This window comes from Mustelus asterias, chromosome 3 (assembly GCF_964213995.1).
Source record: "Mustelus asterias chromosome 3, sMusAst1.hap1.1, whole genome shotgun sequence".
In the NCBI taxonomy this organism is placed as follows: domain Eukaryota; kingdom Metazoa; phylum Chordata; class Chondrichthyes; order Carcharhiniformes; family Triakidae; genus Mustelus; species Mustelus asterias.
Genome location: NC_135803.1, coordinates 57061523 through 57084788, shown reverse-complemented (window position 1 = coordinate 57084788; position 23266 = coordinate 57061523). Strand labels below are relative to the sequence as shown.

Below are 23266 nucleotides of genomic sequence, written 5' to 3'. Positions count from 1 at the left end.
TGCCGATCGGCTAGCAACCAATGACAGTATGCCTTTATACGACCCAAAAATGGTAGGTAAATGTCCATGATCAGTCAGTAATGTGAAATGACAACCTTCTAAATAATGATGAAACCTTCATGCGCCAAAGATTTTACTCAATGCTTCTTTTTCTAGCTGAACATAGTTAGATTTAGATTCAGCACTAGTCAGAGTATGCAAAGCAAAAGCTATTGGTCATTCTTCTGAAGGCATAATATGTGATAGTGATAGCTTTGGATTAAAATGAACTAATACTTCAGATTTCTGCAAAGCATCTTTGACATGCTTGTATGCTTTCTCACATTCTATTGTCCAGTGCAATGACTGTTTCACACTTGGTAAATTATTCAACAGCTTCAATACTATAGCTAAGTTAGAAATAAATTTGCCATAATTTACTGATCCTAGAATGGATCTCAATTGCATCATATTCATAGGATGTGGCGCTTCTAAAATACCTTCCATCTTTTTAGGTGCTTTATGTAGGCTTTAATATCAATAATGTGACCCAAAAACTGGACCGACATCTGGAAAAAGTCACACTTTTCTTTCTTGATACACCGACATGTGCTTGAAGACATTCCAATGTTGCTTCTAAATTATTCAAATGCTCTTGTTCACTGAACCCTGTAATTAGAATATCATCCATGTAACAATGTACACCAGAGGAACCACTTAAAATCTGATCCATTGATCTTTGGAATAGGGCTGTTGCAGATGCTATAATGAAAAATACCTTTTATGAGTAATGATGGTAAGCAATCATTGAGATTCAGCAGCCTCATTCATCTGTTAAAGATACTTGTGAAAGATCAATCTTGCTGAATTTTTGCCCAGCTGATAAACCAGCAAACGATCTTCAATTAAAAGAAGCGGACATTGATCAGCAAACAATACTGGATTCATGGTTGTTTTAAAATCACCTCAAATACAAACTGCTACAGGTAAAATGGGGGTAACTCATTGTAACTGGCTCTAACACACCAGTGTTAACAAGTCGTATTAATTCTACTTTGACCTTCGGACAAACTGCATATGGCACTGCTTTTGCTCTGAGACTTTTTGGTTCATTCTTAGACTTTATATTAAGTTACACTTTAATTCCCTTCATTGAGCCAAGTGTATCTTTGAATACATTCTTGTATTCATCCAGAAGGTGCTATAGGTCTGTTTTGCCATTGATCAATCTGTTGTCAACACTGCAGTTAAGCTTTTTCTTCTCCAACAATGATCTTCCAAATAGAGCTGGAATTACGGACAACATGGAGAGGCAACTCCGCTGTTTAACCACTCTACTTTGACCATGATGTAACCTTTAAATGGCATGACGTCTTCCGTGTAGGTCCTTAAAGTCACATCAGCTGGTTTTAAAGGAAGATGCTGCAGCTTTTGTTAATATGTAGTCTCAAGAAATAAAGATACAGCAGCACCATCCTAATCGTCTGCACTTAACTTTGGAATCACCCAAAATCAATGTAATTCACCCTGTATGGATAAGATGTTCAGTTGCAGCTCTTCATCATATTTCTGGACATTCTCTTCTTCACAGTCATAATTTTTTTCTTCCGTGTTGTGAATTATTTTTGTAGCATTCTTGTAGAATTGTAGAATTCTCTTGTAGAATGCAACTTTGCAGCATGGTGGCACAGTGGTTAGCACTGCTGCCTTACAGTGCTGGGAACCTGGGTTCAATTCCCGGCTTGAATCACTGTCTGCAGAGTCTGCGAGTTCTTCCTTTGTCTGCATGGGTTTCCTCTGGGTGTTTTGGTTCCTCCCACAGTCTGAAAGACGTGCTGGTTAGGTGCAATGGCCATGTTAAATTCTCCCTCAAATTGTCCCTCTGAACAAGTGCTGAATTGTGGCGACTGGGGAATTTTCACAGTAACTTCATTGCGCTGTTAATGTAAGCCTACTTGTGACACTAATTTAAAAAAAACTTGCTCTTCTTGACGGTACCCAGATTATTCTTCTGAATATTCTTCTCAGGAGAAGCTGGTTTCGGTCGACAAGCTTTTACAATGTGACCCATTTTGCGACAATTAAAGTTTTTAAAAGTTTATTTATTAGTCACAAGTAAGGCTTACATTAACACCGCAATGAAGTTACTGTGAAAATTCCCAAGTCGCCACACTCTGGTGCCTGTTTGGGTCAATGCACCTAACCAGCATGTCTTTCAGACTGTGGGAGGAAACCGGAGCACTCGGAGGAAATCCATGCAGACACAGGGAGAACATGCAAACTCCACACAGACAGTGACCCAAACCGGGAATCGAACCCGGGTCCCTGGCACTGTGAGGCAGCAGTGCTAACCACTGTGTCACCATGCTGCCCATTTGTATTGATTATCCTTGCTCCTGCATTCATTCATTGAATGGCCCTTTTTGGCACATCTGTGACATGCTTGTTGCTGTTTTGACTTCTTATGGGTAGTTCCCAACTTGTAGATCTTCATTCCTGCACCACATTGTGAAGCCTCTTTGGAAGCCAGTTCCATCAACACTGTGATTTCTACTGCTGTATAGTACAGTAAGCAATCCCCTTTGGATAGCCTCATTTTGGAGATCTCAGACGAGACAATCTCGAAGAGTATCTTCTACAGATTCAGCAAACTCACAATGCTGTGCTAGCCTTTTTAAGGTTTCCACAAACTGAACAATGCTTTTGTCTTCCACTTGATTCCTTCCGTGGAACCTGAACCGTTCCATGATAATAGGTGGCTTTGGAGATTAATGCTCTTCAAGAATCTTTGTCAAGTCATAGTAAATTTGGTTCCTGGCTTTGCTGCATAAACCAAGCTTTGGAGAAAATTGAAGATTTTACTTTCTATTGTATTGAGAAAAGCTGGTACAAGCAACTCAGTTGCAATTTTACTCATTTGTACAAAGTAGTGAAGATGCTCTGCATAGGAACTCCATGATTATTTTTTTTTAATTGAAAGGACCTTTGGATCCTAATTGATCCATCATTTATCTTGCAGCCACTAGTGACTCAAGACTGCTCTGTAGTTGTTTTATCTATTATCAGCACACTCAGTTTCCACTCTGTTTTTGATCAACTCCAATTGCAAATAACCCAACTCTATAACCCATTTCATTATTGCGCATAGTGCCACAGTGGTTAGCATTGCTGCTTCACAGCGCCAGAGACCTGGGTTCGATTCCCGGTTTGGGTCACTGTCTGTGTGGAGTTTGCATGTTCTCCCTGTGTCTGCGTGGGTTTCCTCTGGGTGCTGTGGTTTCCTCCCACAGTCTGAAAGATGTGCTGGTTAGGTGCATTGACCCAAACAGGTGCCGAAGTGTGGCCATTAGGGGAATTTCACAGTAACTTCATTGTAATGTTAATGTCAGCCTTACTTGTGACTAATAAATAAACTTTAACTTTTTAAATAACCCAACTCTGTAACCCATTGCATTATTGTTTGAAAGTGGATAGAAAGTTCATACAACTTGTAAATAAATGGTGTATCTGAAGTTTTGATTATTATACCTTCAAATCAATATTGAATAAATATTTTTGGGAAAGTAGCCAGAATTTTGCTTTGAAAGGAAAATATTTGATAGGTTGTGGAAAAGCTAATCATGCTTGCTACCTATTTTATTGTGCAAATCTTAACATCAAAAGCAATTATTGTTCTCACCGCTCCTTCTTCCATTGCCCTGATACAATGCACTGGAAATGAGCAATGTTTGGAAGTATGTACTGGGTGCTCCTATAAATAGAGTATCCATTAGGCGGTACGAACCGCAGCTCTAAATACTTCGCTGAGGGAACAGCGCATTTCTCACAATGATTGAGTTTTGATCCTTCCTACCTCCCGTTCAATTTCACTTGCAGGCTGAAAAGTAGAATCTACCAAACACAGGAGGGGAATGAACGAACCGAAATGAACTTCATGGCAATTCCTGAGGACTGTTTGAGACGTCGCTTAGCCCCGCATAAAGACAGAATTCGTGTTTTAAGAAAGAACATGATCAAGCCACTTCGGATCAGTCGGGGTAAAAAAAGGGAATGTTTTTGCAGGAATGGCAGGTTTACCCTGTGGCCGGCGATGGGGTATTCCCGCAGTGGGAATGCGGCAGATCGTGTTGTCAGGAACAGAATAAATAAGGATCTCTGGTGGAAGCGGCGTTGGCTGGATTCGGGAAGCAAGGTTTCCTGTCGCTGCCTGTTCACACTCAGCAATAGTGCATTTTTGACCCCCTGTTTCCACCATCGCTTGGAGGGCTTTCGCTGTCTGTGACCCAGCTAATCTTGTAGACGGATCGAGCACCAGAGACGCTGCCTTCTTTGCGCAGGTCCCTGTTTTAGAGGATGCTGGTGAACTGATTGTTTGATTCTCTCCCAAGTTTGTAGAATAAATGATAGAAGACACAATGACTCTGTTGTCTCTTTTAGGCCGCATCATGCGTTATTTTCTCCTGAGGCCGGAAACTTTGTTCCTATTATGCATCAGCCTGGCTCTTTGGAGTTATTTCTTTCACACGGACGAGGTGAAGACCATCGTGAAATCGAGCCAGAATGCGGTGAAAATGATGAAGGGGAAAGTGGTGGAGATCATTCAGAATGATCGGTTCGGGGGGCTGGACGTCCTGGAAGCCGAGTTCTCCAAAACCTGGGAGTACAAGAGTAACAATGTGGCTGTCTATTCCATCCAAGGCAGGCGGGATCATATGGAAGATCGATTCGAAGTCCTCACTGATCTGGTGAACAAAAGTCACCCTTCCATTTTCGGGATTTTTGATGGGCACGGAGGAGAGGTGAGTCCAGCAAAACCAAGTCTTGAGATCCTTAGTTTGCGACGCGGTCCTTACCATGTATAATGGGGGGGGGGGGGGGATATCTTAAGTGTATCGCGAGCTTTTAGAAGATAATAGAAAATGTTGGGAATACTCACAAGGTCTGGCAGCATCTATGGAGAGAAACTGAGTTAATGTTTCAGGTCGGTGACATTTCATCCGAACTCATCGATCTGTAATGTCAACTACTTCTCTCCACAGATTGCTGAGCATTCCCAGTGTTTATATGTCAGATTTCCAGCATCCGCAGCACTTTGCTCTTTAATAGAGCTTTCGAAGGTACCAGACAACTGATGGAGCAGATGATGTATTAAAAACCGCATCAGCTGAACTCTGGACTTGAAGTTCAAGCTTTTGAAGAATTATGACTCCCCTTTTCAAATCACGTTATGAAAGACTAAGATCGCCAACTATTTGGTCAAAAAGACAAACATTGCAGATTGAGTGCGTCTAAAAGGTTTGAAATAGAATCCACATGGATGTCAGTTTCAGAAGAATGGTAGTTAAAGCTGTATTTCAAATTGCAATTTCATTCTTACCATGGTGACATTTCTGTACATTCCATTCATATACGTGGGCTATTGTGTCCACTTTATTATATAATGAAAGATCGGCAGTGTATCCAAATTTAAGAAAGGACTGAAGTTCTTCATAGATTGGTTTTCTTCTGTACTGTACCCGCTCTGCCCGTCACCACGTCTGTGCTTACTCTCTGGGGAGATCTTCCGGCTGCGCTCACCCTAATGCTGGAAAATCCCACCCGAGGTCAATGGACCTTTGCGTGGTCCGTGTCCCACCCACTACGATTTCCATGGAGAGCGAGACAGTAAAATTTCGGTCTCTGAGTCTGAAGGACCGCTTCACCTAGTGCCACTCCTCCGCCTTCACCCCATAGCCCCACACATTCTTCCTTTTCAGGTAATCGTTTCCTCTTGAATGCCTCAATTGAACCGGTCTTGATCACATTCTGGGGCTGTGCGTTCCAGATCCTAACCATTCGCTGTTGAAAAGTCTTTCCTCATGTTGCCATTGTTTCTTTTACCTATTGCCTTAAATCTGTGCTCTCTTGTTCCCCATCCTTCCATCAATGGGAACTGTTTTTCCATATTTACTCTGTACAGACCTCTCATGATTTTGAACAGCTTTATCAAATCTCCTCTCAAACTCTTCTCCAAGAAAAACAGCCCAACATCTCCAGTCTATCTAGATAACTGAAGTTTCTCATCCTTGGCAGCATTCTCTCAAATCTATTCTACACTCTAGTGCATTCACATCTTTCCTAAAGTACGGCCCCCGAAACTGGGCACAAAACTCCAGTTGAGTCTAAACCAGCTTTTACACCGATTAAACATAACTTCCTTACTTTTATACTCTTTGTCCCCATGAATAAAACCTTGGCTGCCATATGCTTTATTAACCACTCTCTCAACCTGTCTTTCCTCCTTCAAAGAATTATGCACGTATACTTCTTTCCCTGCACCCCTTTAGAATTCTACCCTTTATTTTATATTGTCTTTATGTTCTTCCAACCAAAGTGAATCACTTCATATTTATTCTGCCAAACTGTCTATGATGCTTTGAAGTTCTGCACTATCCTCTTGTACTTCCATGTTTTGCATCATCCATAAATTTTGAAATTGTGCTCTATAGACCAAAGTCTAGGTTATTAATATATATCAGGAAGAGCAGGGGTTCTGATGCCGATCCCTGGGGAACTCCACTACAAACCTTCCTCCAGTCCAAAATCATCCATTAACCACTATTGTTTCCTTTCACTCAGCCAATTTTCTATCCACATTGTTGCTGTCCCTTTTACTCCATGAGCTATAACTTTGCTCACAAGTCTGTTAGAACATAAGAACTAGGAGCCGCAGTAGGCCATCTGGCCCCTCGAGCCTGCTCCCCCATTCAATAAGATCATGACTGATCTTTTTGTGCACTCAGCTCCACTTACCCGCCCGTTCACCATAACCCTTAATTCCTTTACTGTTCAAAAATGTATCTATCCTTGCCTTAATAACATTCAATGAGGTAGCCTCAACTGCTTCAGTGGGCAGGGAATTCCATAGATTCACTGGGCAGGGAATTCCACAGATTAGAGCAGGGAATTCCACTTTTTCAAACACCACATCGACAGAATTACCTCATCAATCCTCTCTATTACCTTATCAAAAAACTCCAGAAAGTGAATTAAACATGATTTGCACTCAACAAATCCATGCTGGCTTTCTTTAATTAATCCGTATTTTCCCAAGTAAGTATTACTTTGTTTCTAGACATTTCCACACCACTTTGGTTAAACTGACTGGCCTGTAGTTGTTGGGCATAGCATTACACTCTCTTTTGAACATGGGTGTAACATTTGCAACTCTTTCAGATCTCTAGCATTTAGTCCCCTTGAGTCTAAGGAAGGCTGAAAAAATATGGCTCTGTTTCTACTCTTACTTCCTTCAATATGTGTGGATGTACCTCATTCGGCTCTGCTGTCTTACTGTTAACTAGACAGCCTATCTGGTACCCCTCACCACTTACCTTCAAATGCCTGAATTGCCTCCTCTTTCACCAAGACCTACACAACACCTTCTTCCTTGGTGAAGACGGATATAAAGTGTTAATTTAGTACCTCAGCCATGCTCCCTGGCTCCATGTGTAAATTCCCTTTTTGATCCTTACTCAGCCCGATTCCTCCTCTGATTAGTTATATTCCTGTAGAATACTTTTGAATTCCCTTTTATATTAGCTGCTGTCTCTTGTCATACTCTGTCTGTTTCTCTTATTTGCTTTTTCAACTCCCGTCTGAAGCTTCTATAATTCAGCCTGGTTCTCGGTTCTGTTATCCACCTGATATCAGTCAGGCACATATATTTTCTTTTTCATCTTAATCCCTATATTTTTCATCATCCAGAAACTTTGTCCTACCTTTTCCCTTTGTAGGAATATACCTTGACTGTGCCCAAGCTACCTCTTTAAAGGAAGCCATTGCTCAGTTACAATACTGCGTGTCAACCTTTTTAATTTCCAATTTACCTGGGGTGAGATCCATTATTACCCCACGGAAAGGGTGACATGGTGGCACAGTGGTTAGCACTGCTGCCTCACAGCGCCAGGGACCTGGGTTTGATTCCTGGCTTGTGTCATTGTCTGTGTGGAGTTTGCACATTCTCCCCGTGTCTGCGTGGGTTTCCTCCAGATGCCCCGGTTTCCTCCCACAGTTCAAAGATGTGTGGGTTAGGTGAATTGGCCTTGCTAAATTGCCCCCTAGTGTCAGGAGGACTAGTTAGGGTAAATGCATGGGGTTTTGAGGATAGAGCCTGGGTGGGATTTTCATCGTGCAGACTCAATGGGCCAAATGGCCTCCTTCTGCACTGTAGGATCCTATGATTCTATGAAGTCGGCTTTCCCCCATTTAATTCTTCTTACTCTGGATTATTCCTTGTCTGTTTACATAGTCAACCTAAACCTTTGGATACAATGACCACAGTTCCTAAAACGTGGTCCTCTCCTGACACTTGGGGTGGAATTTCCCCATCCCACCCGCCACAGGAATCGTAGCGGGTGGGACAGGACCATGCAAATATCTGTTGACCTTGGGTGACATTTTCTGGTCTTGGGATGAACGCGGAAAATCACACCCTAGGTCTACTTTGGAATGAACCAGGTCTATCTGTGCCTACATTTTCATTGGGCTGGAAAATTTTCCTGAACACACTGTAGGTATGCTTGCCCCTCTGCCCCTTACACTAACACTATGCCAGTCTGTTTCAGATAATGAATGTCCCCCATTATAATTATTTCATCATTCTTGCACCTCTCTGTAATTTCCTTGCAAATTGTTCTTCTACATTTTTCCCATTGGTTGGCGGCTTATTGACTACACCAAGCCATGTAATTTTTCCTTAACTCTCACCAGATTCTGTTCTCTTTCCAGCAGTATAATGTTCTACTTAATACACCCTCTCCCCTTTTCCTTCCTTGTCTATCTCTCCTGACCATCTTGTATCCAAGAATATTCAAGACCCAGTCGCACCCTTGAGCTAGGTCTCTGTTACAGTCACAACATCATATTTCCACATGGCAGTCTGCACCTGTAACTCACCAATCTCATTTGTCACACTCCACACATCAACATACATGCGCAGTAACCCACTTTAGACTATTAATTTCTCCCATACCCTGAACCTACATAATAAATTACTATTTCCTATTCTCGTGCTATTTCTATCACACAGCACCTTGTAGCACCTTATCACCTCCTGGTTCCCACACCCCTGCCAAGTTAGTTTCAATCCTCCCCAATTGTAATTGCAAATTGCCATGTAAACTCAGTTCAGGCACAACCCATCCAGCCTGTACAGGTCCCATCTCCCCAGAGCTGGTCCCAGTGTCCCAGGAATCTAAAGCCCTTCCTCTTGCAACATTTTGGCTCTCTTGGCTGACAGTTTCTGAACATGTGAGATGGTATTGGTCTGTTAATGTTTCATGTTGGATAACCCAAATTGTTGCATTGGTAAATGTGAGATAGTATATTGTGGTCATAAAGATAATCATGATTCCCTTAATGGGGGAAATTGGGTGATCTGGAAGAGTAGAAGAATTTAGAATTTAGTTTCACAAAATAGCAAAACTGGAAAAGTCCATAAAAAAGCAACTGGAATACAGGGTCAAAGGACTTGGAAATGCTGAGTCTTGTATCAAATGATATTGAATATAAAAGTCAACATATATGATGAATCTATATAAAATCTTAGTAAGAACATAGTTGGAAAGTATGGTGTTTAGTTTTGAATGCCACACCATAGATATGTTAACCTGTAGGTTTACAAGTATAAGTCCAAGTTGGACAGATAAGCCACAGCACTGTGTGTTAAGTGGATTGCCTCGAATTACGCAGCTAGGTTTTGTGGTGAACAGTCTGATCCAGGTGACCACAGCCACATGCTGGGTTTAGAATTGCATTTGCATTTGGTGAGTAGTGGTGGGCTAACATCCTTTCATGTCTCTAACATGTGCTTGATGAGAAATTCACACTGATCCATATTGCATAGTAAATTAACAAACAGCTTCTGGGTTGATGTTATTTTAAAACATGTGCATATTGGACTCCCTGTGAGATAGTTCTCTCGGACCAAGTTTCAGAGTTGACTTTTCGTTAAGAAGTGTATCCATGTGTTCTTCAGATCTGTTTAATAGCCTTTCTCTTGAGCAGAAACAACTGTAGGGTTGTTAAAGGTTTCCAAAGGCAGAAGCTAAATTTATTACACCAAGTTCCAAATGTAATTGTACGGGCAAAGAAAAATTCAAAGGGTACAGCAATAACGTGGACTTTGTTTGGAAATGATGATCACGGATTGCCCTTATGTGGCTTTGTGTCGCGCAGTATAACGGAACTGTAACATGAATTTGAAGACATTGTTCAGTGTTAACATGCTCAGAACAGGTCGTAGCAACCAGAGATACTACTCAAATGAATCATTGTGTTACTATGGTTTCAAAGGTAGTATCCACAGTCTGCAATCTATGTTACACAATGTTTTTACACATTGAGACAAAAATCAACAAACCTTGTCTGAAAAGGCGACCTTTTTAAATGTTAATTATGCTGAAGTTAAGGATTTGGGCTTATCGGGATTGCCATTTTATCATTTTGGGCTTTTCCTGCACCGTTATTATGTCATCAGTTCGTATAGGTTTTTGCCTCAACTCTTAATAGCGTTTATTTATTCATTCGAGGTTCTCCCTCAAATTAGGATCATTTTCATATTGCTAATCTTTGTGAGACATATCCCATTATGTTACACTTGTCATATTCAATCTGCTGTGAACCTAGATATATGCTGCACAAGTTCCAGGACGTAAATGGGCAAACGTGGCACTCTTGATTTTGACCTTCAAAAGTGTTTGCGATGTGAATGTTTAACCATAGCTGCTGAAAAAGTATCCATGTGTAACCTTTTATGAAAACTGGTGTGCCTTTTTGTTCATCGTCATGCGGGTTTGTGAAGTTGACAATAGAGATAGAGCTGTTCATATTGCTTGTGGATTTGGGGAGAAGTGCTCAAAGCTGGAAGAGTGAGCTGGTTCAATAGACAAGCGAGTAGTCCTTTGACTTCAGCAAGTGAGCTCGTCATCTGCGACCTTGCATTTCAGTTCTACAAGCAGCTGCGCCCTATAGCCAGAGTAAGACGTGTTTGTATTACTAAATAAGATATACATTATCAATCACCTATGCCCCGCTCCTTCCTTTCAGAATGAATGTTAATTTAACATTTGATTGCGAGTTAAATGTCCCTTAGGGTACAAGTGTGCTCACTGATAACTCTTTTTTCTATGAAAGGAATTCGGTTGCTAACTTTAATGTGCACATGTACCGTATATTTCATTCCACTTGCTCCTTTCAAATTAAATGCCAATTGGTATATTTACAACCCACATTGATCGTCTGGAATGTGACAACCAGCAAGTATTTAATAAAAGATGAAGGTGATGCCTGAGTTCAAGGATAATTCCCTTTGTTTGTCAACCCCATGTAAAATCTGCAGCTGGATTTAGAAGAAGATGATAGGATTTATAATTATAATTTAGTATGTTTGGTTGTTAATTTTTGCATTTATTATTCCATAACCAGAAGTTATGTTTTTTGAGAAGAAAATTGCTCAATAGAGGAAAACCTTTAAACATTATAAAGTAAGCTGAACAAGAAAAATAGGCCCAGATCTTCTGTTTTCTGGAGGATCATAACCTTGATGTACCTTGGAAGATGCACTGGGGAACCCCTCTGACGTCCTCACACAAGGACTGCACAGAAATTGTCCAGGAAGTTTCAATCTTGAGTTTGGCAATTACCCTGCGTTTGGTACCCTCTGAAACTCCAAATTAAAATCAGAAACTGTGGATGGTTACTTAGCAGAATTATTACCCAAGAAAAACTAGAAGGAGTAAAACTAGTTCTAACTCCTGGGTAACTTTAGTACTTTACTATGAACCCTTCCCCACTGGACCACCTGGCCAACGCCCCCCACGACCTCTTCTACCTCTGCAACTCTCCCCCCCCCCCCCGCCCTCCAAATTGGCCCAATGCTCTCTGATCACCCAACAATGCCTTTACTACCCTTCGACTATCCCTCTGACCACCCACCTACCAGCTCCCCCCACTACCCAAAAACCCACCTTCCCCAACCCGACCAATCCTTCCCTCTCACCCATTTAGACACTTGCCTTCTCTTCTAGCTTGTCAAAGTAACTGGAACATTCAAACTTATGGAATACAGCAGCCAGTAAACAAGGGACATGGCCTCTTTTTCCCCAACAATCCTACATGTCACTGAAGGAGCACCGAAGCTCCACATTTCTCATCATGCCTGGATCAGAGGTCCGTGCTAGAGAAACTCCAGATTAAGGTCAGAAAATAGGAGTGCAGTGGTATTCCAACTGTGATTGTCACTCCATGGAAGATTCGGCCCTTCATTACTGACAATGGTCACAGAGTGCAAACATTAACTGATGTCAGACAAACCTACACCTGATAAAACAGTTGTAACAGAACTCTGCTTAGAATTAGAGCTCCACGAAAACATTGCCAATTATTTTATTTTATTCCAACCAATTTAAAATATTTAATTATGAATTAAGCTTTTTCACCTTTAAATATCAAAATTCGCACAACTTCTCAACATCTAAGGCGATTGGAGCACCAAGCACCACTCTAAATTCCCCACCCAGTCATACACAATCCTAACATGGAAATATATCGGGCAGAATTTTTCCAAAAAGTTTCTAAGTGTCATAACAGCATAAAAATGGGAGTCCTCTGTTCCAGTCTTTTCGACAAGCCTGGCACTGCAATCTTCTGGCATTCTGCACCGGTATGTGGGGACGGAGCCTAGGTACACTGGTATGTGGGGACGGAGCCTAGATACACCGGGGAAGCTGGCTTCAGAACATTGGGTACCATTGTGCAGGGCATCCTGAACTGCTAGTGAACTGGGAGACCTCCTCCCAAAACCCCCATCATCACCCCACACTGACAACTGTCACTGACATTGGGGCAATAGGGCCCTCCTGATGAGTCCTCTGGTGGATGCCCCGACATGCTCCCTCATCACGACCCCCTCTGTGAGCCTCCCCTGCACCCCAAATAGCCCCCCCCCTTGCGTAGGTCCCTCGTCATAGTGCATTGCCCCATCCCCACTCAGGCCCCACCCCCTTGGCACTGCCCCAGCACAATTATGGTGCCAATCAGGCACTACCAGGTTGGTACTGCCCAATCATGCCCCCAACTACCCAGGGGCTTCAATGGCCTCTGATTTCTCCCCGGCATGGCCATGGTGCCTGGAACCTGCTACTGCAGAGCAGTAGAGATTCTCAGCGGTGTTAATATCATGTGTATGATAGTGAAAGATGAGTGGCAGGTCAGAAGATTGAACAGAATATTAAGAACAGCAAAGAATGACTGAAAGATTAATAAGAAGGGAGAAATTATAATATGAGAGAAAACTAGCCAGAAATATATAAAAGCAGATTTTTAAAGTTTAGATATTAGTCACAAGTAGAACATAGAACATAGAACAGTACAGCACAGAACAGGCCCTTCGGCCCACGATGTTGTGCCGAGCTTTATCTGAAACCAAGATCAAGCTATCCCACTCCCTATCATCCTGGTGTGCTCCATGTGCCTATCCAATAACCGCTTAAATGTTTCTAAAGTGTCTGACTCCACTATCACTGCAGGCAGTCCATTCCACACCCCAACCACTCTCTGCGTAAAGAACCTACCTCTGATATCCGTCCTGTATCTCCCACCACGAACCCTATAGTTATGCCCCCTTGTAATAGCTCCATCCACCCGAGGAAATAGTCTTTGAACGTTCACTCTATCTATCCCCTTCATCATTTTATACACCTCTATTAAGTCTCCCCTCAGCCTCCTCCGCTCCAGAGAGAACAGCCCTAGCTCCCTCAACCTTTCCTCATATGACCTACCCTCCAAACCAGGCAGCATCCTGGTAAATCTCCTCTGCACTCTTTCCAGCGCTTCCACATCCTTCTTATAGTGAGGTGACCAGAACTGCACACAATATTCCAAATGTGGTCTCACCAAGGTCCTGTACAGTTGCAGCATAACCCCACGGCTCTTAAACTCCAACCCCCTGTTAATAAAAGCTAACACACTATAGGCCTTCTTCACAGCTCTATCCACTTGAGTGGCAACCTTTAGAGATCTGTGGATATGGACCCCAAGATCTCTCTGTTCCTCCACAGTCTTCAGAACCCTACCTTTGACCCTGTAATCCACATTTAAATTAGTCCTACCAAAATGAATCACCTCACATTTATCAGGGTTAAACTCCATTTGCCATTTTTCAGCCCAGCTTTGCATCCTATCTATGTCTCTTTGCAGCCTACAACAGCCCTCCACCTCATCCACTACTCCACCAATCTTGGTGTCATCAGCAAATTTACTGATCCACCCTTCAGCCCCCTCCTCTAAGTCATTAATAAAAATCACAAAGAGCAGAGGACCAAGCACTGATCCCTGCGGCACACCGCTAGCAACCTGCCTCCAATCCGAAAATTTTCCATCGACCACCACCCTCTGTCTTCGGTCAGACAGCCAGTTACCTATCCAATCGGCCAACTTTCCCTCTATCCCACACCTCCTCACTTTCATCATAAGCCGACCATGGGGGACCTTATCAAACGCCTTACTAAAATCCATGTATATGACATCAACTGCCCTACCTTCATCAACACACTTAGTTACCTCCTCAAAAAATTCTATCAAATTTGTGAGGCACGACTTGCCCTTCACGAATCCGTGCTGACTATCTCGGATTAATCCGCATCTTTCTAAATGGTCGTAAATCCCATCCCTAAGGACCCTTTCCATCAATTTACCAACCACCGAAGTAAGACTAACCGGTCTATAATTACCAGGGTCATTTCTATTCCCTTTCTTAAACAGAGGAACAACATTCGCCATTCTCCAGTCCTCTGGCACCATCCCCGTGGACAGCGAGGACCCAAAGATCAAAGCCAAAGGCTCTGCAATCTCATCCCTTGCCTCCCACAGAATCCTAGGATACATTTCATCAGGCCCAGGGGACTTATCGACCTTCAGTTTATTCAAAACTGCCAAGCCATCCTCCCTCCGAACATCTATTTCCTCCAGCCTATTAGCCTGTAACACCTTCTCTTCCTCAAAAACATGGCCCCTCTCCTTGGTGAACACTGAAGAAAAGTATTCATTCATCACCTCGCCTATCTCTACTGACTCCATACACAAGTTCCCACTACTGTCCTTGACCGGCCCTAACCTCACCCTGGTCATTCTTTTATTCCTCACATAAGAGTAAAAAGCCTTGGGGTTTTCCTTGATCCGACCCGCCAAGGACTTCTCATGTCCCCTCCTAGCTCTCCTAAGCCCCTTTTTCAGCTCATTCCTTGCTAACTTGTAACCCTCAATCGAGCCATCTGAACCTTGTTTCCTCATCCCTACATAAGCTTCCCTCTTCCTTATCACAAGACATTCGACCTCTTTTGTGAACCATGGTTCCCTCACTCAGCCATTTCCTCCCTGCCTGACAGGAACATACCTATCAAGGACATCCAGTATTTGTTCCTTGAAAAAGTTCCACTTTTCATTAATTCCTTTCTCTGACAGTTTCTGTTCCCAACTTATGCCCCCTAATTCTTGCCTAATCGCATCATAATTACCCCTCCCCCAATTGTAAACCTTGCCCTGCCGTACGGCCCTATCCCTCTCCATTGCAATAACAAAAGACACCGAATTGTGGTCACTATCTCCAAATTGCTCTCCCACAACCAAATCTAACACTTGGCCCGGTTCATTTCCCAGTACCAAATCCAATGTGGCCTCACCTCTAGTCGGCCCATCCACATATTGTGTCAGGAAACCCTCCCGCACACACTGCACAAAAACTGCCCCATCCAAACTATTTGACCTACAAAGGTTCCAATCAATATTTGGAAAGTTAAAGTCCCCCATGACAACTACCCTGTGACCCCCACACATATCCATAATCTGCTTAGCAATTTCTTCCTCCACATCTCTATTACTATTTGGGGGCCTATAGTAAACTCCTAGCAACGTGACCGCTCCTTTCCTATTTCTAACTTCAGCCCATATTACCTCAGTGTGCAGATCCCCCACGAAGTGCCTTTCCGCAGCCGTTAAACTATCCTTGATTAACAATGCCACTTCTCCACCTCTTTTACCAGCTTCCCTACACTTAGTGAAACATCTATACCCCGGAACGTCCAACAACCATTCCTGTCCTTGTTCTACCCACGTCTCCGTAATGGCCACAACATCGTAGTCCCAAGTACCAATCCACGCCCCAAGTTCATCTACCTTGTTCCGGATGCTCCTTGCATTGAAGTAGACACACTTCAACCCACCTTCCTGTCTACCAGTACCCACCCTTGACCCTGATACCTTCCCCAATACCTCACCACCCTCACTGACTTCTGGACTACAACTCCCTTTCCCACTCCCCTGACAAATTAGTTTAAACCCCCCTGAAGAGCCGTAACAAATTTCCCTCCCAGGATATTGGTGCCCCTCTGGTTCAGGTGCACCCCGTCCTGTTTGTACAGGTCCCACCTTCCCCAGAACGTGTTCCAATTATCCACGTAAGTAGTCTCACATTAATACTGCAATGAAATTACTGTGAAAATCCCCTAGTCGCCACACTCTGGCACTTGTTCGAGTACACTGAAGGAGAATTTAGTATGGCCAATGCACCTAACCTGCACATCTTTGGACTGTGGGAGGAAACCGGAGCACCCGGAGGAAACCCATGCAAACTTGGGGAGAACGTATAAACTCCACACAGACAGTGCCCCAAGCTGGGAATCAAACCCGAGTCCCTAGTGCTGTGAGGCAGCAGTGCTAACCACTGTGCACCTAAGATTCCATAGACATTAAAAAATAAAGTGAGCATTGGTCCTCTAGAGAGAGAGAGAGTCTGGAGAATTAATAATGGAAAATAAAGAAATGATAGACAAACTGAAGAAGTTTTTTATGTCTTTCTTCACTGTAGAGGATACTAATAACATCCTAGAAGTAATTGTGAATTAGGATGAGAAAGGGAGGGAGGAACTTAAAACAATTACAATTACCAGGGAAAGGGTATTGAAAAAAGCTGACAAGTCCCCAGGTTCTGATGAACTTCATCTTCGGTTTTAAAAGAAGTGACCGCTGAAATGGTAGAAGCATTGGTTTTAATTTTCCAGTAATCCCTAGACTCTGGAAACGTCCAGTCAGATTGGAAGATAGCAAAAGTAACTTCTCTATTCCGGAAAGGAGGGTGACAGAAAGCAGGAAACAGGGCAGCGAGCTTAACATATTATTGAGGAGGTTACAGCAGGGCAGTGAGAAAATCTCAATGCAATCAGGCAAAGTCAGTATTGTTTTGTGAAAGGGAAATCATGTTTATTTATGATTATTGATTAATTTATTGGCGTTTTTGAGGAAGTAACAAGCAATGTGGTTAAAGGGGAACCTGAGGATATGCTGTACTTGGATTTCCAGAAGACATTGAATAAAGTGCCATAGAAAAGGTTACTACGCAAAATAAAAGATTGTGGTGCAGGGGGTAACATCCCATGCAAGTGAAGGCCAGAGCCCCCACACCAGGTTCTGCGAGGTGCCAGCAGGAAAGCACCAGCATGAAAAACGTTCAGAACAGCATGGAATGCAGATGTCGAGACTCACCTGAACAAAGCCTGGGGCAGCCTCCAGAGTTCAGGATGGAGGTCACCCGCAACTCTGGACCCTAGAACACCACAGCAGTGGGTCAGGAGATCATTTAAAGATAGACCTTCCAGATTTCGATTTAAAAGTGCGGGACAAGTATAGAAACATTTCCATTTTACATTTCAAGGGCATGGCAACTAGATTCAGTCTTTCCACAAAAATACATGGGAAAGACAAGTGAGTAATTGTGGATAAAATCATAGAAAAATGGATAGGGATGGGAGTACCAGCTAAATTCCTAACTGACAATAGGGGGGAGTTTGGCAATGACAAATTTAAAGATGTGTACTAATATGAACATTGTAGTGAATAATTCAGCTGAAAGTCCCTTCAGAAGTGGGCATTGTGAAATAAATTATGCAGTGATTTGATTAGATGCTTCACAAGTTCTTAGCTGACCAAAATTGTAAGCTAACATCTGTCCTGACATGGGCAGTCCATGCGAAGAATTCACTTCAAATAGTTTGGGGCTATAGTCTGTATGAGCTAGTCCATGGGAGAGATCCAAAAATACCTTTGGTCATGTGTGATCACCCCCCATCCAAGGTTCACACCTTGAAACGGTTCCACCTTTTCCGTGCACTTGAATGGCCTGCATGCAAACAAAAGGGCGATCATCAAGGCAGAAGTCTAATAACAATTGCAGTGAGGTGATGGTGTAGTGGTATTGTTATACGACTAGTAATTAAGAGACCCAAGGTAATGCTCTGAGGTGGTGAAATTTGAATTCAATGAAATTCTGGAATTAAAGGTCTAATGATGACCATGAAACCATTGTCAGTTGTCATAAAAACAATTATCTGGTTCACAAATGTCTTTTAGGGAAGGAAATCTGCCATCCTTACCCAATCTGGCCTACGTGTAATCCCAGCGCACACCAATGTATTGACTTTTAAATGCCCTCTGAAATGGGCCTCGGTTCAAGGGCAATTAGGGATAGGCAATAAATGCTGCCCCAGCCAGTGACATCCAAATCCCATGAATGAATAAAAGCAATTGCATTAGACCATTAGCATTAAACTTTAATCCTGTGGATTTAGTAAACTATGAAAAAGAGGGTTAGAAAGAATGGAACGGTGAGGGTCAAAACATAAGGTGTGATGGGAAGGCAGTAATTCTCTAGCATGGCAATTAAACTATTAGGGTACATTCATTTAGATGATTATAAGCTTGCAGAATCTGAACAATTGCTAGAATGTGATAAAGAACTCTACACATACGCATATGTTTGATCGTAATGAGGATCAGAATATGTCGATAAGGGTTGGGTAACAATGAACAAAGTGATACTGATACACAACATGAGACTATTAATGCTAAAGAACAACAACCAAAAGTTGGCACTGGGGTAACGTACATACCAATGAATAGATTGCAATCATTGTAGGGACAGCAGGAAAAGCCACTGACAAGTTCAAACATTGGCTGAGTGTTCAAGATGATGAACTATGGACTGAGAGCTATGAACTGGCAAAATGTGAAAAGCTTGAAAATGCAATTTCCCATAGCTGATCTGGAAGTGACTCTGACTTTAAGAAAATATCACAAACTGGCAACAGAATCTCTGATAGCAGGAGGGAGAGCTCATGTAGCAGTCATCAGAATGAGATAGGAGGGCAAATAAAGGCAGCCATTTGATTAAAACAGGGCTATAAAACAAACCAGGAATGCCACTGGAAGTAGAAACCCTGAGGGCCCTATTTTCCCATTTTGATTCTAAGTACTGGGCGCTCTTGAAACTGGCAGTGTTTCAGATCCGACTTTTAGACCTGTTCTGAGGCGCCCCCCATACGCACTCTGCCTGCAAAAATATCAGAGAGTCCAAATCGCGCTGCACAAGCCTGTGGGTGGGGCTTAACATGCCCAAATCCTGCGGCTCTGATCGGCGCCTCCAACTGCGCATGCGTAGAGAAAAAATGGTAGAATGCAGCTCCCCTGCCACATCCCTCCTGGGATGGATAATGCCTCCCCCTGGCCCCACAGACATTGCCCCATCCCTCTCAACATTACTGACCCCCTTATCCCCCACCCCCCTTCCCCCCCACTGACCTCAGGCAGAGTGGCAGTGAACCCCCCTCTTCCTCCCACTGATCTCAAGCAGAGAACCGTCGGACTGAACTATTTTTGTTTTATATTAATAAGAGTATTAAGAGGGTCACCATAACTGGTAGACTCTGGGAGGGTGGGAAAGCAGTTTGATTCGTTACATTTCCTTTTGATGTTTTGCTTGAGTTACAGTGCTCCACAGGGGGCTATCATCCCTGTCATTTTTGTTTAATTTATTGATGTTTTTTGTTCTAATCAAATACAAATAAAGAGAATCACCGTGACTAGGGGCTGGGTTTCATCATCATCCCTGAGAATGATATTTTAGTATGATTAGTTAAGTTTCCTTTGACGATTTGATTTTTGTTACAGTGCCCCACAAGGGGCCATCATCCCTTGTCAATTTTGTTGAACTTACAGATTTTTAGTTCTACTCAAAAAGAGTATAAAGAGAGTCAGCTGGGACACAGTGGGTAGTAATTAGGAGGCAGAGATCAGTAAGACTGCATCCTGTGAATAAGCCTATTATCAAGGAAAAGGTCTTGTGTCATGTTTCATACTTGATCTGGTTTGGAGCCATTTAACACGAGGTACACATCCCAACCTCCAATCTCATCCGTCAAATCTTGATTGACCCTTTCCTTATCAAACTACGCAGTTCTTCTAGCCAGAAGGGACCATGAAGAAAAACACGGAAAGCCAGAAAAGGGCAGGGCAAAAGAGTTATTCAGATATAAGAGACGCAGAGGCAGAAAAGCCACGTTGGATAAAGGAAAACAACTCAAAAACACCAGTAAAAATAAATACACCCTCCAATGACCACGTGTAATGTTGCAGGAGAATGGACATATTATAGTTTCTATATGCATGGTATATTTTGGTTTATTTCGTTCAAACTGAGAGACTCTACCTAATTGTCTACACCATCATCTGAACATGGCAAATTTGATGCGATTTATTGATTCAGGATGGGATTCTCTGGTCTCATCAGGGCAGAACTTGTTGCGAGCAAGAATGGAAAATTTGACATTCTAGCCAAAACTCCATTCATTTGCAGTAGCACTGGAAAATCCCAGCCGCAATGAGGATGGAAGATTTCAGCCACAGACTGCAATCATAATTTAAATATTGAGACATTGCTTGACCATGTCAAAGATGTTTACTAAATATTTGCTATTGAAACACAGATCTTCCGCCGGCTTGCTTGAAGTTTATAGTTGAAAATATATTAGTATATTTATTCTGAGTCTGCTTAGATTCTCATGCTCTGAGAGAAAGCAGTTTGCTATTTTACATTTCCTAGTGCCCTTATCCCTTGTATTTGACATCTCAAAATCAAAAATAAATGATATTTTTATGGTTTGATCTATTTAAAATAGTAATACTGGTATTTTACTGCTGTCTAAATATTCACTATCTGCTATCAAGAGAACTAACAAAATTAACCAAGTATTAACATCATGGCCAAATTAACAGATTAGGAAACCTGAGTACGTAATGTACTAGGAAACTGTCCAAATAGTTTAATGTTTAGCAGAGAGGTGTTTTCAGGAATTTAACTGGTTATTTACCAGTGTGGTGTCATCATTTTACTCAGCTTGCTTCTGCCTCCCAAATTTGTGCCCGCCTTTCCTGCAGCTTCTAATCATCACGTCAGATTTTTCTTCCTGCCACTGAAATGGATCCTTTGAAAATCACAAGTCACATTCTATATGTGCGCCAGCCCATTTTATCCTTCCTGATCACTCTGCTGCATTTGACATGATCAACCACACCAGCCATCTACAAATTCTTTCCATTGTCAAGCTAAGTGGGGTGCCCTCCATTCTTGCCAAGAATGTTTCCAGTAAAGGCTTCTCTTCCTGCCACTGCAACATTACCTGAGGAGTTCCTCAAGGATCTATTCTTCTCCTCTCTTCCCCCCCCCCCCCCCCCCCCGCCCTACCCATTAGCATTCTAACTTTCATCAACCTCATCCAAGGACAAAGCATCAGGTTCATATGTATGCTGATAATGGACATCCAATTCTATCTCTCCATCATCTCTCTTGATCCTTCTGCTATTGTCAGGCTGCTTGCCTGATGACCAGTCATTGGTAAATTGCAATTCCCTCCGGTTAAATATTGGAAAGATCAAAACCATTGTTCTTCGCTTCTGCCACAAACTCTGCATTCTCGCTGGTCACCGTCTCAGGTTGAAACCAACTGTTTTCAACCTCAAGATCCTATTTTATTGTGGGTTGAGCTTCAGATCCCGTTGCCTTTCTGTTACAAACACCATTTACTTCCATCTCTGTAAAATTGTCTATCTCCACCCTATCTTCAGCTGGATCACTTATCCTAATTGCCTTTGTCATTAAGGTCTGACTGTTGCTACGATCCTGTTAGGGACCATTAATGTATAAAGAAAGAATCTGAGCATTCCAATTAACTGACAGAAGTAATCCACAAGTTTCACATTTTTAAACACAAATAAACATTGTATATCAATCAGGATTAAATAAAGTAGGTACTATTAAGTTAACACCAAAGCATATGAAGTAATATGTTGGGTGGGATTTTCTGTGCCCGCTGTGGTATGTTTCACGGTGACAGAAGCAGCCCGCCATTGGCTGGCAGCAGAATCTTCTGATCCTGCCACTGTCAATGGAGTTTTCTGGCAGTGGGGGTGTTCACCATCAGTGGAACTGGAAGACCCCACCAGTGAGAACGGCCAGAAAATTACAGCCATTATAAACTCAGTTTTACTTTTTACCCTATCTCTCACCTCACCCCGTAAAGAGTTCCCTTATCTTCCAAAATCTTGAAAGCTCACTCACCTTTCCTGGGAAAATATCAGAGTTCTCTGGACTCACCCTGATTCCTCTTCAGTGTTCCAGCTATTCTCCCACATACATCATTTCATGGGGTCCTTCCATTAGCTTTTGGCTAAGCAACCCTCCAATTTACTTCATTGACCTTGCGACACTGGATTCTACAGCCTCCCAATGATGCCTTAAAACATCAGAAAATGCTCTTGATTTCCAACCTTGTTATCATGGTTTCAAATTGCAGCCAGATAATCAAACTGATTATTTCCAGAATTCTAATCACAACAAGGTTACCTGTCTTTCACAGAGGATTACTGTAATTTTTTTCTTTTGGCCTCCAGCTCTAAATATTACAGTAGCTTTTCCTCTTATCAACTTGTCTTATATTGTATACGTCAGCTCTCTGGAGTACAGCCACACATAGACAGTAGATCTAGTCTTAAAAAGTTTTAAAAGTTTATTTATTTGTCACAAGTAAGGCTTACATTAACACTGCAATGAAGGTACTGTGAAATTCCCTTAGTTGCCACACTTCAGCACCTGTTCGGGTCAATGCTTTCAGACTGTGGGAGCACCCGGAGGAAACCCCACGCAGACACGGGGAGAACGTGCAAACTCCACACAGACAGTGACCCAAGCCGGGAATCGAACCCGGGTCTTTTGCATTGTGAGGCAGTAGTGCTAACCACTGTGCAACCGTGCCACCTGTCTGGCTTTATTTCTTAAGTTCCAAGCTACATGATACCCAAAGCTGATTTTGTGTCTTAGCTGCTTTCAAAACATCTACCAGGCTTGCCTGATGGCTATGCACTAATT

General features: G+C 42.5%; 1 protein-coding gene across 1 annotated transcript in view; it reads left to right on the top strand.

Annotated features, from left to right (window-relative positions):
• Window positions 1-4117: 4117 nt before the first annotated feature.
• The window catches only part of ppm1lb (protein phosphatase, Mg2+/Mn2+ dependent, 1Lb), a 156766-nt gene continuing 137617 nt past the window's right edge, over window positions 4118-23266 (top strand). Inside the window, exon 1 of the mRNA XM_078209031.1 lies at window positions 4118-4778. Within this exon, the coding sequence (XP_078065157.1) occupies window positions 4380-4778 (399 nt within the window). The 5' untranslated portion in view covers window positions 4118-4379. The remainder of the gene's footprint in view (window positions 4779-23266) is intronic.